General features: G+C 37.4%; 1 protein-coding gene across 3 annotated transcripts in view; it reads right to left on the bottom strand.

Annotated features, from left to right (window-relative positions):
• PCDH9 (protocadherin 9) overlaps positions 1-19947 on the bottom strand; it is a 696488-nt gene that overhangs the window by 384018 nt on the left and 292523 nt on the right. Inside the window, exon 3 of one of the 3 annotated variants that reach the window (XM_071550221.1) lies at positions 11169-11234. The exons of the other annotated variants lie outside the window; for them this stretch is intronic. Within the exon in view, the coding sequence (XP_071406322.1) occupies positions 11169-11234 (66 nt within the window). The remainder of the gene's footprint in view (positions 1-11168; positions 11235-19947) is intronic. 3 annotated transcript variants of the gene reach the window in all.

The following is a 19947-nucleotide window of genomic DNA, read 5'->3' as shown; positions in this document are numbered from 1 at the left end:
AAATTGGCCATGCATATGCATGACTGTTTTCTGTTTCTCATTTCAGTGATCAAAAATACAAAAACACATTGTACCATTTGAAAAATCAGACTGAAAGATAAGAATTCCAGTAAAGCATGTGGGAGAAAAAAAGCTGAAGGCAATATGACAAGTCAAAATGACAACTATTCAGTACTTTAGAAAGTTTCTTACATTCTCCTCTTTCTCCTGTTGTGCACAAAAGCAGAAAAATATACACAAAGTATCTGTTCTCTTCATGAACTTGCACACAGTATTTAAGTATGGGTAGACACTAAATATGTGCACAGATATTTTGTATGCACACATTAAACATATATGCCAAATATTTCTATGTCATGGTATATTTAATAAAGTGCGGCAAGACAACCTTGCAGAGAATCTTGCAGAGAAGTTTGCTAATGTAGTGGAAAGGGTTTTAAATATCTGTAGATGGTGGACAAATGATCTGAGACTTATAGGAGGGATAGGAGAAAGTGAAACATATGAGGATCATGCTCTGAATACAGTGCAGCTCAGGGGTTCACCTCAAGACCCTCTACACAAACACATCTGGAGCTGAAAACAAATCATAGGGAGCCCATACAGGCTCCACAGGACAAATGAGGAGGAGAGGTTGCACTCTACGGACAAGGGCAATTTGATTCAGCAAGGCCTTTGACACTGTCTCCCATAATATACTCCTGGAAAAGCCGGTAGCCCGTTACTTGGACAAGTGTACCCTCTGTTGGTTAGGAGCTGGCTGGAGGGTCGGGCCCAGAGAGTGCTGGTGAATGGGGCTGCATCCAGCTGGCAGCCAGTCACTAGTGGTGTCCTGCAGGGGTCAGTGTTGGTCCAGTCCTATTTAACATCTTTATTAATGATTTAGATGAGGGGATTGAGTCCATCATCGGAAAATTTGCTGATGACACCAAGTTGGGAGGGAGTGTCGACCTGCTGGAAGGCAGGAGGGCTATGCAGAGGGATCTGGATAGACTTGAGAGATGGGCTGATTTCCATGGGATCAAGTTCAACAAGGCCAGGTGCCAGGTCCTGCACTTTGGCCACAACAACCCCATGCATCGCTACAGGCTGGGCACAGAGTGGCTGGAGAGCAGCCAGGCAGAAAGGGACCTTGGGGTACTAACTGACAGGAAGCTCAACATGAGCCAACAGTGTGCCCAGGTGGCCAAGAAGGCCAATGGGATCCTGTCCTGTATCGCTGTCTATAACTACCTGAAGGGAAGTTCTAGCCAGGTGGGGGTTGGTCTCTTCTCCCAGGCACTCAGCAATAGGACAAGGGGGCATGGGCTTAAGCTCTGCCAGGGGAAATTTAAATTGGATATCAGAAAAAAATTCTTTACAGAGAGAGTAGTCAGGCATTGGAATGTCCTGCCCAGAGAGGTGGTAGATTCACCATCCCTGGAGGTTTTTAAACTGAGATTGGACGTGGCACTGAGTGCCATGATCTAGTAAACGGACTGGAGTTGGACGAAGGGTTGGACTTGATGATCTCGGAGGTCTTTTCCAACCCAATTAATTCTATGATACTATGTTTCTATTCCATAAATTCATGGAGATTTGCAATGAAACAGGTGACCGACCAACCAACCCAGAGTTGATGGATCAAGATCAGAGTGGGTGCAGTGATGAGTGTCTAATAAAGAATGATTGATCAAGATGATGAAATGAAGCCTCCTTTAGAAAACTGGGGGAAGCCTCACATGGGTGGTTCTCAGAGGAGATAAAATCCTTACAGCAAAGAGCAAAATCAAGCACCTGTTTTTTTGATACAGGTGTCCAGGTGGCTGAGAAAGAAACTGACCTGAAGACATGCAGTTAGACCTACTACTACCTACTACTCATGGGGGCTAAGGGGACTGCCCTGGAGGCTGAAGATTCTCCAGAGAGCTGACTGATCATCAGTGACAACTTCTTCAAAGTGCAAGAAATGTCTGGTGTGATGCCCATGAAGTGAAACACTGTTATAGTCTCAAAATCTTTCACAGAATTTGGATGTGCTACAGATTTCCTGAAGGCTGACTCCCTCTGCACAGAAGTTGCTAAAAACACACCCTCTCCCCTCCCACCCTGAGTTTTCTTCAAACAGAGGAAAGGTTCCATCCCATCCCTTGTGACTGCAATTATCCACATGAGTTTTCAGAACTGGTCTCACCAAACCTCAGGTGTGACTTTTGTGGCTGCAGCCTGCCAAAGCATGGCATTGCCGCTTGCTTTCCATAAATATAACTGCACCAAAGTGGCAGAGAGGACTTAAAGTGTTTGAAGGTTCTGGTTAAGGTTCTGTTGTTTATTCTGTTCTGTTTCTTTCATATATATGTATTTTTAGTTAAGAACTGTTATCCTTTTCTGTACATTTTTCTGATTGAAGTCTTAATTTCAAAGGTTGTGATGTTTTTTGGGAAGAGGTTCCCTTCCTAATCCAGACAGACATCTGAGTTTTATTTTAAACTAAGACAAACATGCATAAGGTCAGTGTAGAAAATGGAGAAATCCTGACTGTGCTCAGCTTAATTACAAAAGCCAATATGTCTTGGAGCTGATACTAGTGAGCACTATGAAGAGTAAAAAGAAAGTTATGTTATCAGCAAAAGAAAGCAGAAGAAAATGTGAGGCCATCACTCAAATTGTAGGGAATCTAGTGGGAAAGGACACAGAGAAAGGTGAGGTACTAGATGACTTCTTTTCTTCAGTTTCTACTGGTGAGGACTGTGTCAAGCCTCCTAGGTCCTCTGAGCTCGTGCCAGGGTCTGGGAGAGTCAAGAATTATTCCCAGTAGAGGACTGAGGTAGAAAGCCATTAAATGTATGGAACATTGGCCACTGTTTATGATCTTAGAAATATCTGGGTCATTGGGGTAGGTTTCTGGTGACTAGAGAAGTCACTCACTTTTGAAAAAAAAGAAAGAGGATCACTGGGGAACTGCAGGTCAATCAGTCAGCCTAGTCTCACTACTCAAAAAAATCCTCCTGGAAGCCACATCCAGACACATACAGTAGAAGGAGATCCTCCATGCCTTTATGGAGGGCAAAACATGCTTGACCAGACTGAATGTCTTCTGTGATAAAATGGTTGCCCTGGTGAAAAAGGGGCACTTTGATCTTAGCTATGTGCTTTGTTGTTTTGTTTGGTTTAGTTTTGTTTTTATTTTGTTTTGTTTTACTAACAAATTGATGAAAATACTGCTTGGATGTGTGGACTACCAGGTACCTGGACAAATTGTTTGGACTATCAGGTTCAAATGGTTCCAATGGGCAGCTTGTTTATGGAGGTGGATAATGAGGACAATAATATCTTTGTAGCTGATACCTTCAATAATAAGCTGGATCATGAGGCAGAAAAGAACCTCCGTAACTTTGCAGATGACATCAAGCTGGGGCAAGCACTCTGCATGATGAAAGTCTGGGATCCTAGTTAGAGGGAGCTTGACAAGCTGGATAAATCAGCAACAAGTACCTCAAGTGGAGCAATAGCAGAATCTTGGCACAGGATAGACTAATTCCATGCAGCAATGCTGGCTGGGGGCAATTTAGACAGGAAGCAGTTTTGACGCAAAGACCTGTTGCTCATGGTGAACAACCATTTTAGCGTGAGTCAACAGTGTGTCTTTAAACAAACTGCAGCAGTAAAAATGTAGCAAGAAAGCTCTAGGAGTCAATTATTCTTTTCTATTCAGTGTGTCAGTCTCTTTTCCCAAGCAACAAAATGTAGGACAAGAGGAAGTAGCCTCCAGTTGCTCTAGTGGAGGTTTACATTGGATAATAGTAAACAATTCATCACCAGAAGGGTTGTCAAGCTTTGGAAAAGGCTGCCCAATGAAGTGAAGGAGTCACCAATCCTGGAGATATTTAAAAGATGTGTAGATGTGGCACTTAAGGACATTGCACTTTGGGACACTGCTTACTTGACAGTGTTAATAGACTCAATAATCTCAAAGGTCTTTTTCAACCTAAATTATTCTATTATTCTATGTATGAGACTGAATGTGGAATGATGATTCCATTTTTGAGCTCCCCAGTATAGGAAAACCATTGGAATCAGCCCAGCAAAAAGTGGCACCATGCTGGTCAGGAAACTGGAGAGTATAAATTTGACCTCTGAGAGCTGCATGTGCTCACCCTCAAGATCTGAAAGTTATTGCAGTTTTATCCACTTAGCAGAAGTGCCTGGAGAATATTGAGCAAGATTCTTTTTGCACAGTGACAGGATGAGAAGCAACAGATAAAAGTTGCAAAGAAGAAAATTGTAATTTGGTATGAAGGAAAAAAAAAATCCTCAGTATTATCAAACAGTAGAACAGGCTGCCCAGCAAGTCTGTGGCAAGGTTTGGCAATATTCAAACCACATTTTAATATATAGCACTATATTTAACTACTCAAAGTGTTGTGATGATGCTGTTAGAAGCAAGATCAGACAAATAATCTGACAAAGACAGTATGAGTTGATGTTGCAATAGCATTAAAAAAAATCTGCACTACTTTGTATATAAGCTTCATTGCCACAAAACCAAATGAAACAGAGATGTTAAAAAGCAACAACCACCACCACAACCCCTTAAAAAAATCCACACCAACTTCTGCCTTTGCTATCACTTGTATTGGTTTCATTAAAGTCACAAAGAAAGTGCAGCGAGTGGCTTCACATCTTTCTTGCTGGGGATGATTGAGTTAATATCTGTTTGCAAGAAATAATTGACAGCCTCAAGTTAACATTATGAAGAGATTACTAAGTCACAGAAAGTTTATGGAATTCTCAGAAAGAGGAAAAAGTTCAGGAAATTTGAGTCAAACCCACATTGTGCTCTCCTCTCTTCCTTCAGAGTGGAAATCCTTGAGTGAGGGATATTTTCAGAGCACAGATTGGGAAACCACAATAAAATTTGATTGCAAGGATGTTTTTTTCTAATTGTGGTTTGACATTTAAATTAACACCAACTGTTTGATTACTCAACTCTCTTCCTCCAACATGATGGATAAATATAATGAGAATAATCTCCACTGTGATTGTGAACAGAGTAAAGAAGTTAATTCCTTCTCTATTTTTTCTCACGTCCCTGTGAAACCATGTATTATCTGAGGAGTTACAGAATAACTAGCTTTTCCCCAAATCTCTTTATAAGTATTCACCAGAAAGCTAATATTTAGATATACCTAAAGGAACTTTGCTACCCCAGGAGAAATCATGCTGAACTTTGCACAGAGCAACCATATTTGGAGTAAGAGCCAGTACAGAATAAGTGTGATTTTTTCACTTGAGCTACATCCTCAGTCTTACTTATAGATACAATTGCTCAAAGTCTTAGTTTGCCTGACTCAGATGTGCTGATAACACCTTATTATCAGTAGCACTGTAAGGAACATGTGAGGCTCCTTTCAAAACCAGATATGAGGAAATCCACACAGGGGACTATTACATTATTTCTGCTAAGAAAATATGCCTCAAAATATCTCAAGAAATACAGCAGTCAACAAAGTTATTATTAACCTACAACTTCTCTTTAGTTCTATATTTAATTACTGTGTGTTGAGTCACAAAGAGAAGCTAGAGGTAGAAGAATGCTATTTAAACTGTATAACCCTTCTAGTGTAGAGACTGGAGTAGATCCCCAGCAGAGAGGGGAAACAAAAAAAAAAAAAAAAGAAAAAACCCCAACAACCAAAACCCCATGTCTTAAAATATTAAGATATTACTTAAATATAAAAATTCATGACTGGTGCTCTTTTCCCTTGTATGCTAGAAAGAGAAAGAAAGAGAGAAGGTGAGGAGAGAAGGTATAGGATAATACTTAGAAAAATCTTATTATTTTATTCACTAAGACTGCAAGTATTATATGACTAAAGAGAGAAAGAAAAAACAGGAATATTTTGAAGTATTGACAGACAGCAGCATTCTGCTTCCAGTGGCAGATTTTAAACAAATATCTTCACCCAGAGACAAAAAGATGCACTCTATACAAGATTATGATTTGCACTAGGTGCCAAAACAAGGGTGAGAGAGAACATCTAGATTTACATTCCCTTATGAGCCATTAGACTTGTCATAACAACACCAAGACAAAAACTAGAATACTTTTCTTTAACATCTCAAGAGAAAAGAGCAGGCAAAGTAAATATGTAAGAGCAGTCTGGAGATATTCTTTATGAGGACAGAAAGAAAAAGTCTAGCAATTTCAATTAATACATTGCATATACTCCAAATTTTCTACAAAATTTATCCTAACTTACTGAACTGTAGGTGAATTAGTTGATCAAAGAATTGGAATATTGTTTAACAAAACAAGAATGGATCTATCTTTGCCCCAGTAGGGCACTTGCTTTTCCATATGCCACTTCATGTGCTTCTGCTGTGCATCTGTCTCATATAAAACATTAGATGGTTAGATTCACTATCAATTACAGGCTGCAACAAGTTTGATTTCAATTACAGCAGGAGAGGAAAACAGCTGGAACCCCTAAGGGGAGGTTCAGGCACCAAGGGGGTGAATCAAAAATGAGAACTGTACATTGCATGCTACTAATTAGAGAGAGAAATGAAGTCAAGATACATATGTAAACATTTATTTTTATATAAACCTAAGGTTGCTCAGCTTCACTTCAACCACATTTCAGACAGAAGAGCAGTACCTCATTGACCAGCACCTATTTAGATTAATTTGAAAGAGATTTTTCACAAGTAATTTTAATGATAGTTCTAAACTGTAAAGAAGCTTACTTTTGAAAATAAAGACATAATAAAATGCAATTACAAAGAAGATCAGTGTTTACACAACATTCCTGAATTACATCCAAGTTAAAGTACTTCTTTTACCAGCTAATAGGAACAAAGAGTTTTGATCAGTACAAAATGAAAACTATGATAACTTCTGCCAGGGTTAAGAACAAAATCCCTATATGCAGATTCCAAAAATTAACATGTGCAGGACATTCCACTTCTCAGAATCCTGATTCAAGTACTTATCGTCATCTAGTTTAAAAAGTAAATCCCTTTTTATTTTTTAAAATTTTTTTCTGTTTTTTCTTTTTAAAGGAAAAAAACAAACAAACAAACAAACCTATTCCTCCACAATCTACTGTTTGGAAATCAAGCCACTTATGTGGAACATAGCTAAATTAGATATTTGAATAGTCTTTGATTCTTTCATTTAACCTTAGCCAATTCCCTACAGCTCTGCATCTCCTTTCTCTCTCAAAAAAACCCATTGTGCTACTGTAGGTCAAGTTCAGCCACAAGATTCATGCTCATAATACATCCTCCACAAAACTTCCCTCTGCTTTTGACTATTCTTTTTTTTTTATTTCTCCCTCCTATACACACATATTCCCAGACATGTGTGTTAATGTTTTGGGGTGGGAGGTGGTGTTCCCATCCCCGAGGAACAGGTGTTATTGTTATCAATGCCAAAGTACCATTTTACTCCTAGAGGAGATCATTTTGATCACATGTCACAAGCTAAGAGTCTACCCAAAAGCAGTGCTCCGAAAATGGAACCATGACTACATCTGCAACAACATCAACATAGCATGAGATGCAAAACAGGCTGCACTAGCTAAACTTTATCATATAATTGTTGCTGACTTCACATTTCCTTAACACATTTGGGTTGGGAGACCAGAGGGATAGAAACCACAGTGACAACTGCTAGTTGGCCTTATGGTTGAATGACATCAAGGAGACTGGCCTGAGGCTACATGACTAGTGAGGCCACATGGCTCAAAAGTTTAGCTTCTAGTGGCTTATGCCAAAATTATGATTTATAAATCCATAGAGTTAAGACAATAACTCTTCATGAGTGCAGACATCCATGGGTGTGCAGCAGCCCACAGAAGGCTGAGCCTGAACCATGCACAAATGAGTCTGGCTGAAAAGGACCCAGAGAGTATGTACACTTGGAATGTGCATCCCGTACCTCCGCATGCTGATCTAAATTGGGCTGAAGGAAAAGCAGCTTTAACTGGTGCCTCTGTGTGTGTGCACGAGTACATGCATGTGTGTGCGTGTTGTAAAATAGGCTTCTTAAATGACAAATTGCTATCCACACACTCTCATCTCTTCCATAAACAAAATACATTTTAGACTTCATCACCAAGTGCTGTGTTTCCATTCCTGCATCCATCATAGCCCAGCCTAGTGTCCCTACAAAACTGTGCTGTTGGTACTGCGGCTTATCAGGTACATGAGACACTTACCTAAGAGCTTCAGCATCTAATATTTAGGTCCAGATACCACCAACATTAAAGGCAAGGACTAAACTTAAACTTCAAGAAATAGAAAATCCATTAGGTCTGAAACTTCTTTTAAGAGGGTGTTTTGATCTATTATATACAATGTTAATGGAGATTTGCTTTGCCAAGAATCCTTTTGAAAGAGGCTGTATAATTACTATTTATATGTGCGAAGTACTAACAGGTAATTCTTCTATCTTTAAAAAAAGAAAGAATACAACTTTATTCATACTCGATAATGCATTGAAAAATGTCCAGTCCTCATACACTCTGCAGATCATCAATATGTAATTTCTCAGACTGTGAACATCTATAAACATTAAAATTATAAAAATAAATTAAAATACCTAAAATACTTTCCATAAGTACCAGGTTGGAGGCCTTTTTCAAAGCCTAACATTCACAGGCACAAAAAAGAAACTAATTAAACTGATTAGCCAGGCTGCTGTTGTCAGCCATAAAAAAGGCTTTCCATGCCCAATATCAGCTGGTAAAGAGAATAAATTTTTCAATTTTTTAAAACCTAGAACAAGAATGGGAAATATCTTTAAGTATTGAACTCAGCTGAAAAAAAATTTCTGACAAAGAGCAACATTTCTTAGAGAAAGGCTGAGACACTTCCATAAAATCTTCCATAAATTAGCTAAAAAGCTTAGCACTTTCTTCCTGTTTAGTTATTTTAGAACTTACTTTCTACTAATTAACTTCCAACTTCCTGAAAAACATTTCCCTGATGTATATAACTCTTAAAAACTCAGCTTTTCCAATGTAATGTATAAAATAGTATACTTCCCCTCAAAAAGTGGACTCAGCCATTAAGCATTACATATATATGTTACATATATATTGTTCTTACTTAATTAAATAATAAAAAAGAACACTGACTTTTTTATTTTAAGATTAATATATCATGAAATAAAGTATTAGACTTGACAGTTTCTGATAAAACATTGCACTCAATACTGACACAAAGAAAAGGCATTTCAAAGCTGACCTAAGAAAGTATGTGCACATTATTCTCCCATGGTATTCCATTGCCTGCACCCACCTCAATGTGGTCCCTTCTTTACCACCATATTAAGAATTTATATACACCTATAGGTACATAGATTTCTAGTGTCTGGAGCTGAAATAGAGTAAAATATTTTGCTTAGAAAGCACCTACAATGATCATCTAGTCCAACTGTGTGTCTGTGTGTCTGTGTGTGTGTGTGTGTGTGTGTGTGGCCAAACTTCCTGAACACACAGATTTGGGCAGGGCTCTCCTGCACACGTGGGTGTGCCCTTCCAGCCTGCACAGTGGATTTTTTAGGTGAGGCACAGCATGTGCAGAACTGGCCCCACCATTTAAGTCCTAAGGTCCATCTGCCATGGCCAAGCAAGCTTGGACAGTGACAGTGACAGTGAAGTCCTTGGGACTGTCTCCAGCACCCGGTACTAACTGAGGCTGACTCTGCTCAGCATCTGAGATCTGAGAGGATCAGGTGGCAGGGAGGCATTGAACTGCCAGAGGATGGCCCCCACTGAGACTCGAACTCACGACCTTGGGATTTGGAGTCCGGAGTGCTCTCCATTATACCATGGGACCGCCCTTAATCCAACTGTAAAGCCCACTTATTACTGTGTTCACTTTAAATTATCTAGTCTCAACTGAATATAATGCCTTTTATTCACTGAAAATTTCCTTCAAAATTCTTGTGGTAATTAATTAATTTATCACCACCATGTTCTCTATCATTAGAAAGGAGGCTAATATCTAGACATTTTTAATCTATATCAATTTTATAGCAACTTATTGAGATTCAAAAAAGTTTATTCAGAATATTTTACACTAAAAAAATGAAAACAATCCCCTTATCTCTGAAATGCCTACATTGAAGCTAAAATATCCTACTCTTAAGTCTTGAAAGTCAAACACCCAGTAGATAGTTAAAATATATAGTTTTAAATTTAGTATCTGATACTGGAAACTCCAGTTTCCAGGAAATTTCCTCCTGATGTATCTTAAAACAACTACCAGAAAGTGCTGGGTTTGAGGGAATGAGGCCTATATTATAAAGGAAAAAACATTTTCCTGTAATTTTATAGTTTGAATAGTTGAAAAAAATGTAACTAAATATATTGTAAGATGCAACTAAATTTAAATTGCATTTATTACTTTCAACTTTCGAAACAAAAGGAAGTTTGAAATTCTACATGAAGTTTTCTGGTATAGTTTTGAAGAGACTCTCTTTAAAAAGTACATGTAGTGGACAGATTCTACAGTCTTTCACTTCACACAAAAATCTAGTGTGGAAACTGACAGTTTGGACTGGAGCTCTTCAGCAAAGAAAGTATGCAACTGAATAGACCATGGCTTGTCCTTAATGCATGGCTTAAGAAATCAAAGCACTGAACCCTAGTTCCTCTCTGATTACTGACTCTAATAGTGGAGGACAGACAGTATCCATCAGACTGTTTTTCTGAAAAGTCCATTTGGTACTCAAAAGGAGATGGTTATTTTTCTTGTCTTACTGTGTTGGAGTCCAGTGCAAGTGTTAAACAAGACTTTCAAGAGGATGCCTGGAGAAAGGTACTTTCAGTAGGTCCAACTATGAACCATTAATAGCTCTAAGAGTCAATAACTAATCACTTACTTGTCTGAGTAAAGACAAGAGAAACAGTCTTATAAACTTCAGCTGAGAAATTCTCTCCTCTCCCTGTCAGATGCTACTGCACAGTTCTAGTTCACTACAGGCATTACTTCAACTTTACACCAGTATACAATAATGAAAATAATGGAAACACGCTTGCATAAATTTGCAGTAATGCATTTCTTAGGAGCCCTGCAGGAGTTTTGCCCATTGAATTCAGTGACAGGAGGGCCCAAAATACCTATGTTAAAATTAAATGTTTATTTTATTTATTTCAGTGGATCTGATATCTTACCACCCATGGTTTGTCAGGTACCCAAATCTCCCACAAGTACTTCGGCATATCTCCAAAATTCAGTGCCTAAAAAGCAATAATATTTAAATAAAAAGATGTGTCATTCTTACTACAGATATTCAGATAACCCACCTCCCCAATGGCTCAATATTGGTAATATAGAAAGAAAAATGCAAGCAAATTTCTGCTGAAGACAGATAAATAACTTTTTATGAGGGTTCATAAACTTCAGCGGCCATACCCTAGTGTTTCCAAACACATGGGTGGTAACATTTAAAATGGTACATCAAATATCAGTGGCATCTGAAGGCTGATTGTATAACATTTTACTGCAGTCAGGCAACAGATTTTCAGAGGTTTTTATTCTTCTGTTTAGTGACTTACCAAGTTGTCCCATGATAAGAAGAAACTTTTTTTTTAATTTAATGCACTATTAAGCTTTTTATTAAGATACTATTAATCAACCTCAAGATTCTAAAAAGCAAAACCAGCAGATCCTTAAAACTGCAGTTAAAGCTGTGTTTAATGTGGGAGCATTAATGGTTGTTCATGCTCTGTTACTAACTGCTGAATATAAATAGCACTATGCACTACTTCAGGTTCCCTCCTGTGTGTAATACTCAGACACCCCAAAATATCACGTCTCCAAGGACTTCAGTCACAAAAAACTCTGTGTATGTGACTGTAGGAGAACTGTGGAGGGAAAGTTCAGTAGGTTACCAAGTTTGTAAAACCTTTAAATCTGTCTAGTCCTCGAGGAACTGAGACGACAGGAGAATAGTACCATGATAATCCTGAACTATCCAAGCCAGAGCAACACATGCATTTGGAAGGACAGTCAGAAAGCCAGGTTTCAGCCCAGCACCAGGCCTTTGCACTATTCTATTTTATTTGAGAAAAGAAAGCTTCCCAAAAGAGACCATTACATTTAGAGTAATGCTTTTGGAAAGTTGGACAATCTCAAATCCATTCTCTGTAGAGTAATATGCCCAAATTGCAAACAAGCACTCTGTGCACCATATTAAGAAAGAACATTAGTATTCTGTACAAAATGGTTTATTCACTCCTCTAGCACTGTATAGTGAGCAAAACCATCAGAAAAGTTTACATCAAATAGTACTTTTATTTGCAATGGAAAACACATGTCTCTTCCAAAGTACTCCCAACAGGTACTTAGGATATTTTACACAAGTCCTGTGTTCTTCAAGAATTCATCACGGTTCTGAAAGCTTTTTCAAGAAATCCCCTTGAAAGCAAAAAGTCATTCTAAGTATTTTATCTACCAAAAGTACTCTTCTCTGATATCTGAAGTCACATTTTTCAACAAACTTCAGGAAGTCCCTTCTTTGTCATCTAAAATTTTAATTGAAAAACAATAAAACAAATAAAAAACAACTCACAACCCACCAAAATTAAAATGCTTTAAACAATTAGAAATGGGTTTTTTTTGTCTTATACAAGCAGAAATGTTACTCGGTCTTACACTCTGAATGAAAAAGCACTTACATAATCCATAGAGATTCTTAAGGGTAGTTTAATGGTAAGGTAAAGCCACTGAGAATGCCTAATCTTAAAATCTCTCTGTACCTCCTTTACATGATTGTTTTCTTCATTTACATGAGACAAATTCAATTCACCCAAAGGCAATAGAATTAAACTGGTAAAAAAACATAGAAAGAGCCCCTGTGGACCAAGCCCTATTTTCAGAATATATATTGCACAGTTTTATCAACATTATAAAAGTGATGAGCCTTTGAAAGCAGAGCCCATATTATCTAATCTCTCCTTACATGTTAGAAAGTCACTTTTACTGAAGTAAGTCACCTTTGCAGAAATATTAAAGAGTTTTCTAAAAATAATTGGAAAGAAATTACAAGACAAATTTCCACCACAACAAATAACTAATGTTTCTTGTATCTCTGCTATTTGAAAGCCTGGGGAGACTGTTGGAGGACTGCAGTGAGATGAGGAATTTATCAAGTGGTGACGCTACTATAAAAGATGGGTTGACAAGGACGCAGAGGTTCAAGACCCTACACCTCTTAATGGAGAAACCATGCAGCAGTTGATCAAGAACTATGGCGGCGTTGGGAGCTACATTGATGTTTCTCCAGTTTGAATGTTCTACACCTAATATGTCTACCCTATTCATTTTTCTTTAGTCATCCCTATCCAAGTTTTTTCTTCCCACAAACCCTTAGGGCAGTTTCCCGCCAACTTGCTGCACTGCACCACTTTCCCTATTTGGTCATGTTTGAATCCCGTCCTCCCATTGGTTCACTCTCTGCTCCTCCTTCACCCCTCCTCCTAATTTACATACCACCCAATGAGGTGCATTGTCCCTCCCCATCTCCTCCCATTTCTCCGCCCAAGTTCTAGAAAGTCCCATGCCATCCTTTATAAGCTGGTGCGTTCCAATAAATTTGCTTCTCTGCATTGACTCCTGACCTGTGTGGGAGGGGCTGCTGCTGGGCCAGGAGCAGGAGGAGCCATCCCAAGCTTCTAAGGGGCTTGATTCTCAAGAGCTAATACCCATGCTCTTCGAGCCCTGCTCCTAGAGGCTGGATCCTCAACCCACTGTATCAGTGGACCTTGACAATCCGCTGATAGGAGACCATCAAAATAAAATATGAATGAGCAGAAATAAAATCTCATTCATGTAACAATTTGTAGATTGAAAAGATAAAGTCATGGCATCATAAAAAACGTTGTGGGTTTTTTTTGTTTGTTTCTTGTTGCGTTGTTTTGTTTGGGTTTTTTCCCTACCAAAAAAACCCCAAAATCAGACTACTGCTACATCAGAAGTGAAGTACATCTTTCTCACTTTCCCTGTGTTTTGGGAGTGGTTAAGATCACTATATATTGTAGGGACAGCAAAGAGAACCAGGGAAACATGTGCTTCACAATAGATTCTCTGGATCCCCAGGCATTTTTTACAGCTTCCCTGTGCCCATCAGCACAGAAAGCAATCTGTGCACTCAGTTTTCCAATGGCAATTTCAACTGGAATTAAACTTGGACCATACTCTTCCCAAAATTAAATTACAGCTAGAGACTGAGGTAAAACAGGTTTTAATAGAGATGAGAGGGAAAAAAAGTAGCCATAAGGAACAAGTAAAATAAAACTTATTTTTAAGTATTAACAAAGAATTAAGCTCTAACAGAAGATGAGTCCCTAATTCCTGAGATCAGTGTAGAAAGTACTACCATCAAATGATGACCTAAATTCATGATTCCTGAAATGGCTCATGACTGCCATGCATTTAAAATTCAGGGTTGGATACAAGAGGTCTTAAGAATATATACTTCTTCCCTAAAAGGTGTTCAAAAGTCAACATAATTTAAGGTATTATAAAACATGCAAGCTTCATTTCTGTAAAACTTAGTACAGTTTTGTCTTCTTCTTTCCAATTTTGCCTCTATTTCATGAGCTTACATCAGCAAAATCCTTCAATCAAAATGCACAGTAGCTTTTTATTTCATTTATCATCCAACATTTACAAACAAAAATGTTATGGGAATATCTTGAGCTAAACAGTTTGGTTGGAAGAGGGAAATGACAAAGTCAGCATCAAAGATGAGACTGCAATCCAACAGCAAGAAAGATAACAGGAGAAAAAACTTGGCAATTGCTTTTTCCCAATAAAAGGAACAGATAGAAGCACAGACCTCTAAGAGTAATGAAAACAACCTACTGTGTCATCATTTTATGCAAGAAAGGGAGAGAGAAGATTAGCCTAAAACTCCTACAATATTATGGATTTTTTTCAGCTGACAAAAGCAATACCACATAAAATCTTTTCTGTGCTTTATTTCTAATTACCTTCTATCCCTTAATGAACAAGAAAGCACTTGAACTTGAAAGTCCTTGTGCAGTCAAACTCCCACTAAAATTAATGGAATGTTTTTTCCAGCCTAAGAGCTCTGAGATCAGTCCTCATACTTACTTCTTTCTAGGCTTCTTCCATTAATCAAACTTCTTGGGTTTTTTTTTTTTCTCTCCTTTTCCATTAGGAACATATATTAAAAAATACAGACACTAGAAATCATAACCTTGCCTGAGGAAGAAAGCCTGCTGCACTTCATTATCCTCAAAAGTTTAGCTCAATTTCACAAGTAAAACCCCCTTTCTGGAGAACTTTGGTTACCTGGACACCTACTACTTAATTTTGGCCTCTTCAAACAGTTCGGACAGATGTCGTCGCACAGTGCCTGTGCAATTGAAGCTGTCTGAATTACAGAAGCGAAATGCATTTAATCAGGCAAATCTCGCTGAAACCAAGAGACCAAAACATAAGGGACTCTGAAGAGCCATGTTGCTCACTCCCAGCAAATAAGGAGTTGAGGGACTGAGGTTCAATGCCCATTTCTCCTAGTGAGGTTCACACAACCTGCAATATATGTCTGACATGTCAGTACTTAAGAGGAATAAAAATAACTCATTACTTGTATGCCTCAATAAATTTGTTTTGCAGACTGTCGGCCACTCATTTCAGGAAAATGACAATTAAATTTAAAAAAAAAACCCCACGCCTCAACACAATACAAACTAAGAAGAATTTGCTGCATTCAAAAGACTTTACTGTAATTTTGGCTGTAATATAGTAGCATCATTACCCCACCATAATTCTCAGTTTTCTGCCATTGAAATAGTACGGGAGGATCTTGCACAGAAATAAATATAAAATACACCATAATCTGTCAAATCAGGTACTAAGAAACACTACGAGACTTGGTTTTGGCTGATCATTAATAGGTCTTAGCAAGGATAATTTCCTTTGTTCTTTTTCTCTCTTCAAAAGTAGTGTGTATATATATGAGAGAACTGACAGAACAGCACATCGTTTAATTGTTCATTTAGAGAATCTGTAAGTGGCTGCAATACACCAGCCTGCAGTCTAATCATGGTACAGTTCTGCATGGATTCTACACCTTTCTGTGAGGATACTGTCCCTGCATTTATGAAGAATTCAAGCATAAGGAACTATTGATCTTTTAATTATCTTTTAAAGAGCCAGCAGATGACCAAAAGAAGAAGAAATAAAGATGATTGACTGATTTGCACTTTGACACATTAATACACACATAAAATATCACCATAGTAAACATTTAATTGAAGAAGCAACACTAGATTAGGTACTTGCCAACTCCCTAGGTTCTCTTCTTTGCCGGCTGGTCAGGTTTAAATTTACTTTAGAATTCTTTTGCCTACAGTTGCCTTTATTTTTAAATGCTGTAATTTACATGAATTGAAAACACAAAGAAAAATGTTAAATAAATAATATCTACTGGTGATGGTTGCTCCTCATAGAAGAGGAAAACACCACCAGGAAGTAAAAGCAGAACTGCATCAGTTACAAAGATAAGCAATTTTGTAGATTTTCAAAAACAAAACCAACAAAAAGCCCCACATAGGCACAGTCACTTTCTAGAGGATGAAGTAAAAACTTAGAAGGTAAACGGTAATTTTTTAAAAAAGAATGAAAAAGAAGTAATAATATAATGTCAATGTTAGAACTAAAAGGTTCACATGACATGCAATTACCTTCCTGTATGAGCAATCAAGTATGTTTTTAGAAAGACAAATGAATATTTTTCAGACAAAGAAATTAAGTACATTTTTCACTGCTTTTTTTGCCTTTTTTTTCTCTTTTTTTTTTTTTTTTTTTAACTAGTCTAGAATCTACCTACAGTTCTGTTAGCAGAGAATACAGAAAATCTAGCAATGGAAATGTCTTGAAGATGACAGAAATTCCACCTCATCAGAAGAAAGTTTGATTCTCCCACACACCTCTGTACTTGCAACATAATACTCTATACTATCAAAAATTTTACTGTTAAGAGTCACCCTTCTTAGTCACCATTGCCTAACTAACCAATATCCCCTATCTGTGTCCCAGATTCCTTTGTTAAATAAGTCTCTGGTAGCTGACTAGTAATGGTTAACATGAGATGTAAGGAGGAACTAACACTGCAAAGACAGTGAAAACATGCACAAACAGATAGTGGAAGTTCATCTTTCATATTCTACAGTCAGTTCCTTGCTCTCTTCTACTTAATGTCTATGTAATGTCTAATTAATGCTGATCTCCTGATGCGAGACCATTTGATAGATATAAAACTTTTTTCACATGTAAGGTATGAATATAATTCCAGCATAAGTCTTCCCTTACTTTGAACACAGACACCTAGATGCAATCCACAAAAAAGGACATCATCATCCAAGTATTAACTAAATACTTCCTTGTAATTCTAGTGCAGCGTAATTATTTATGACTGAAATGGATCTGGACTGATGGTAAATGATGTGAGTTCATAACATGTTTCAGCCATAAAAGATTATATTGTCATCCTGCAAATATCGAAATATTGTGGTTGTTTGTTTCTTCAGTGTTGCCTAAAATTATGATCCGCGAAGTCTTCTACCCTCATCTCAAGGGCAAAAGAATGAAAGACAGTGTCATAATAAGACAAAGAGTAATATGTGGTTCTTGAGAAACAGATGACTACTCTTCAGGCTTGTGTGGATCATGACTATGTGAAATAAATTGGTGGTTTCATTTTAGCTCAAAGTAGGTGTGATTTATCTATTAAAAAACCACAAGTAAACTACTTACTGGTAGCTCTAACGTCAAAAAGATCAAAGATTCAAACCATTACCTGACCAACAAGTGACTGACTCTTTGCACTGCTGTTCAGTGCACTTCACTTATTCTGAGGATATACTCTGAAAAAAAGAGGATGATAAGGGTTTATGTATCACCTCTCATGACTAAAACTCTTTCCAGGTGAAACTACAGAAAGGTCAATTGTATGAATGTATAGCAACACCCAGGGGACAGCCTCATTTAACAGTAGCAACAGCATTAAGCTAGGAAACTATATGCAATGGAGAAAAAGAGCACACTTTTTGTACTCTACATAGATTTCTAAATGCTAAGGGACAGTATGCTAAAAATCCTGAACAAATAGACAAAAAACCAACCAAGCAACCAAAACTCCACCAAGACCCCTCCAAACAGAAAAAAAAAAAAAAAAGGGAAAAAAAAAGTGGAATTGAATCTCTCTTTAAAAGCAATAAAATCCCTCACTCTTTCTCTTTCTCTCAGAGAACATATTATGTTGCACAGGACAATCCTTTACACCTCAGAAGAGGATTCTGGTATGGTGGGAAGATTCTCAATCATGAAAACCTGTTTCACTAAAATTAGAGGAATAGATAAGATTCAACTTTAAAATGGGCAATATGGTTCCATATACTCATTCCTCACACCCACGCCCCTCCAGCCCCCAATTTAATGCTTCAACTCCAATCACATGAATTCTATTAGATCAAATTCATGGAATAAATATATATATATTGAGACTTTCTGGTAAAAATTTGCAAGGATAACACACACATTCTGTGTTATGAAGAAGGGAGCAGCAGCCCTCTCATTGAGGAGGAGGGGTAGAGGTAATTACTGTTTTCATTCAAAAGAGGTAAGTGTAAACTTCTGACAACAGTCAGAAGAAAATCACAAGAAAATTAATGAGATCAGCTTATTTTTCTCTCTAAAAAGAATAGTGATAAAGTAATCCTAATGAAGACCACCAAGATATCAAAGAAACAGAGCAATGCTTGAAAGAAACTTTAAGAGCTACCCTGATTACAACGCCTAGGATATGACTGACCGAGCCCACTATTAGTTACTTTCCCTTTCACAAACTGAAAAAAATAGTTCGTCAAGATTTACATAAAGAACCTACATTGTTACAGACATTCCTACTCAATTATTCATTTCTAGTAAGTCTAATCTTATTTTCACTTCTATCTGAATGACACAGATTTTGTCCCAGTTCTTACACGGATGTTAATGCTAGAGGGAGAAGGGGTTGTGTTGAGGCTTTACCCATTGCATAATACAGTTAACAGATTTGCTTATCTAATCAGTTAAAGGCTGATTTATTCCTCAGATATTTGACCTGTATTGATCCCACCATCATCCATTATCTCCATATTAAGAAAAAAAAGAAATAACATCTCCTTTCATGTTTCTTCACAGACATGACTTAACATTTTACACAAATAATATAGTCTTCAATCTCTTTTTTTTTCTAATTCTACAAAACCCAGGCCTAAAGCGAAAACAGAAGTCAAGAGAAAAATTCTGTCTTTACAATAATTTGCATAGCAAACATGTTCCATGGACATTTAACAAGAAGATGAAAAACACTTTTCAACACTATAATGCCAAACTGAATCAAAGGTCTGAAATCTTGACTTGTTATACCATCCCACACTAATCCTATCATAGCCAGCAGTTGATTTGTATCAGTAAATATTACAATATAATGTAATTAGTAATGGTAATATTACCACAAATAGTATAAAAGTATAAACAGCCCTGCTCTACTGCCTTTAAATTATTTTTGCAAGTATGTTAATAAAATACCATCAAGCATCAATACAAATCCTTGACAGCTTCTTGAAAAAAAGATTATGCATGTCCAAGCAATGTTCTCATACATAGGTTTTCTTTAGAAAACATGTTGTCACTATTCCATTAGCTCAAAAGGGAGCGTATGCATAAAAGTATCTCCGCTAAAGAAGTCTGATTGCTAGCCAGGAAAGCATATGTTCAATAGCCTGTATTTATTGCTGGCTGTGTTAGGGTTGTAGGTACCACATCATCAAATGAATTTCATCTTTAAAAGATGTATAGCAGTACAGTTAGTGCTTTCAGCTTTCAAAGGGGCAGCACTTTGAATGGCACAAACTCTCATTCTGACAGTATTTC

This window comes from Pithys albifrons, chromosome 1 (assembly GCF_047495875.1).
Source record: "Pithys albifrons albifrons isolate INPA30051 chromosome 1, PitAlb_v1, whole genome shotgun sequence".
Taxonomy (NCBI): domain Eukaryota; kingdom Metazoa; phylum Chordata; class Aves; order Passeriformes; family Thamnophilidae; genus Pithys; species Pithys albifrons.
Note: the sequence above shows the minus strand (reverse complement) of the source record. Positions and strands in the feature narration are given on the sequence as shown.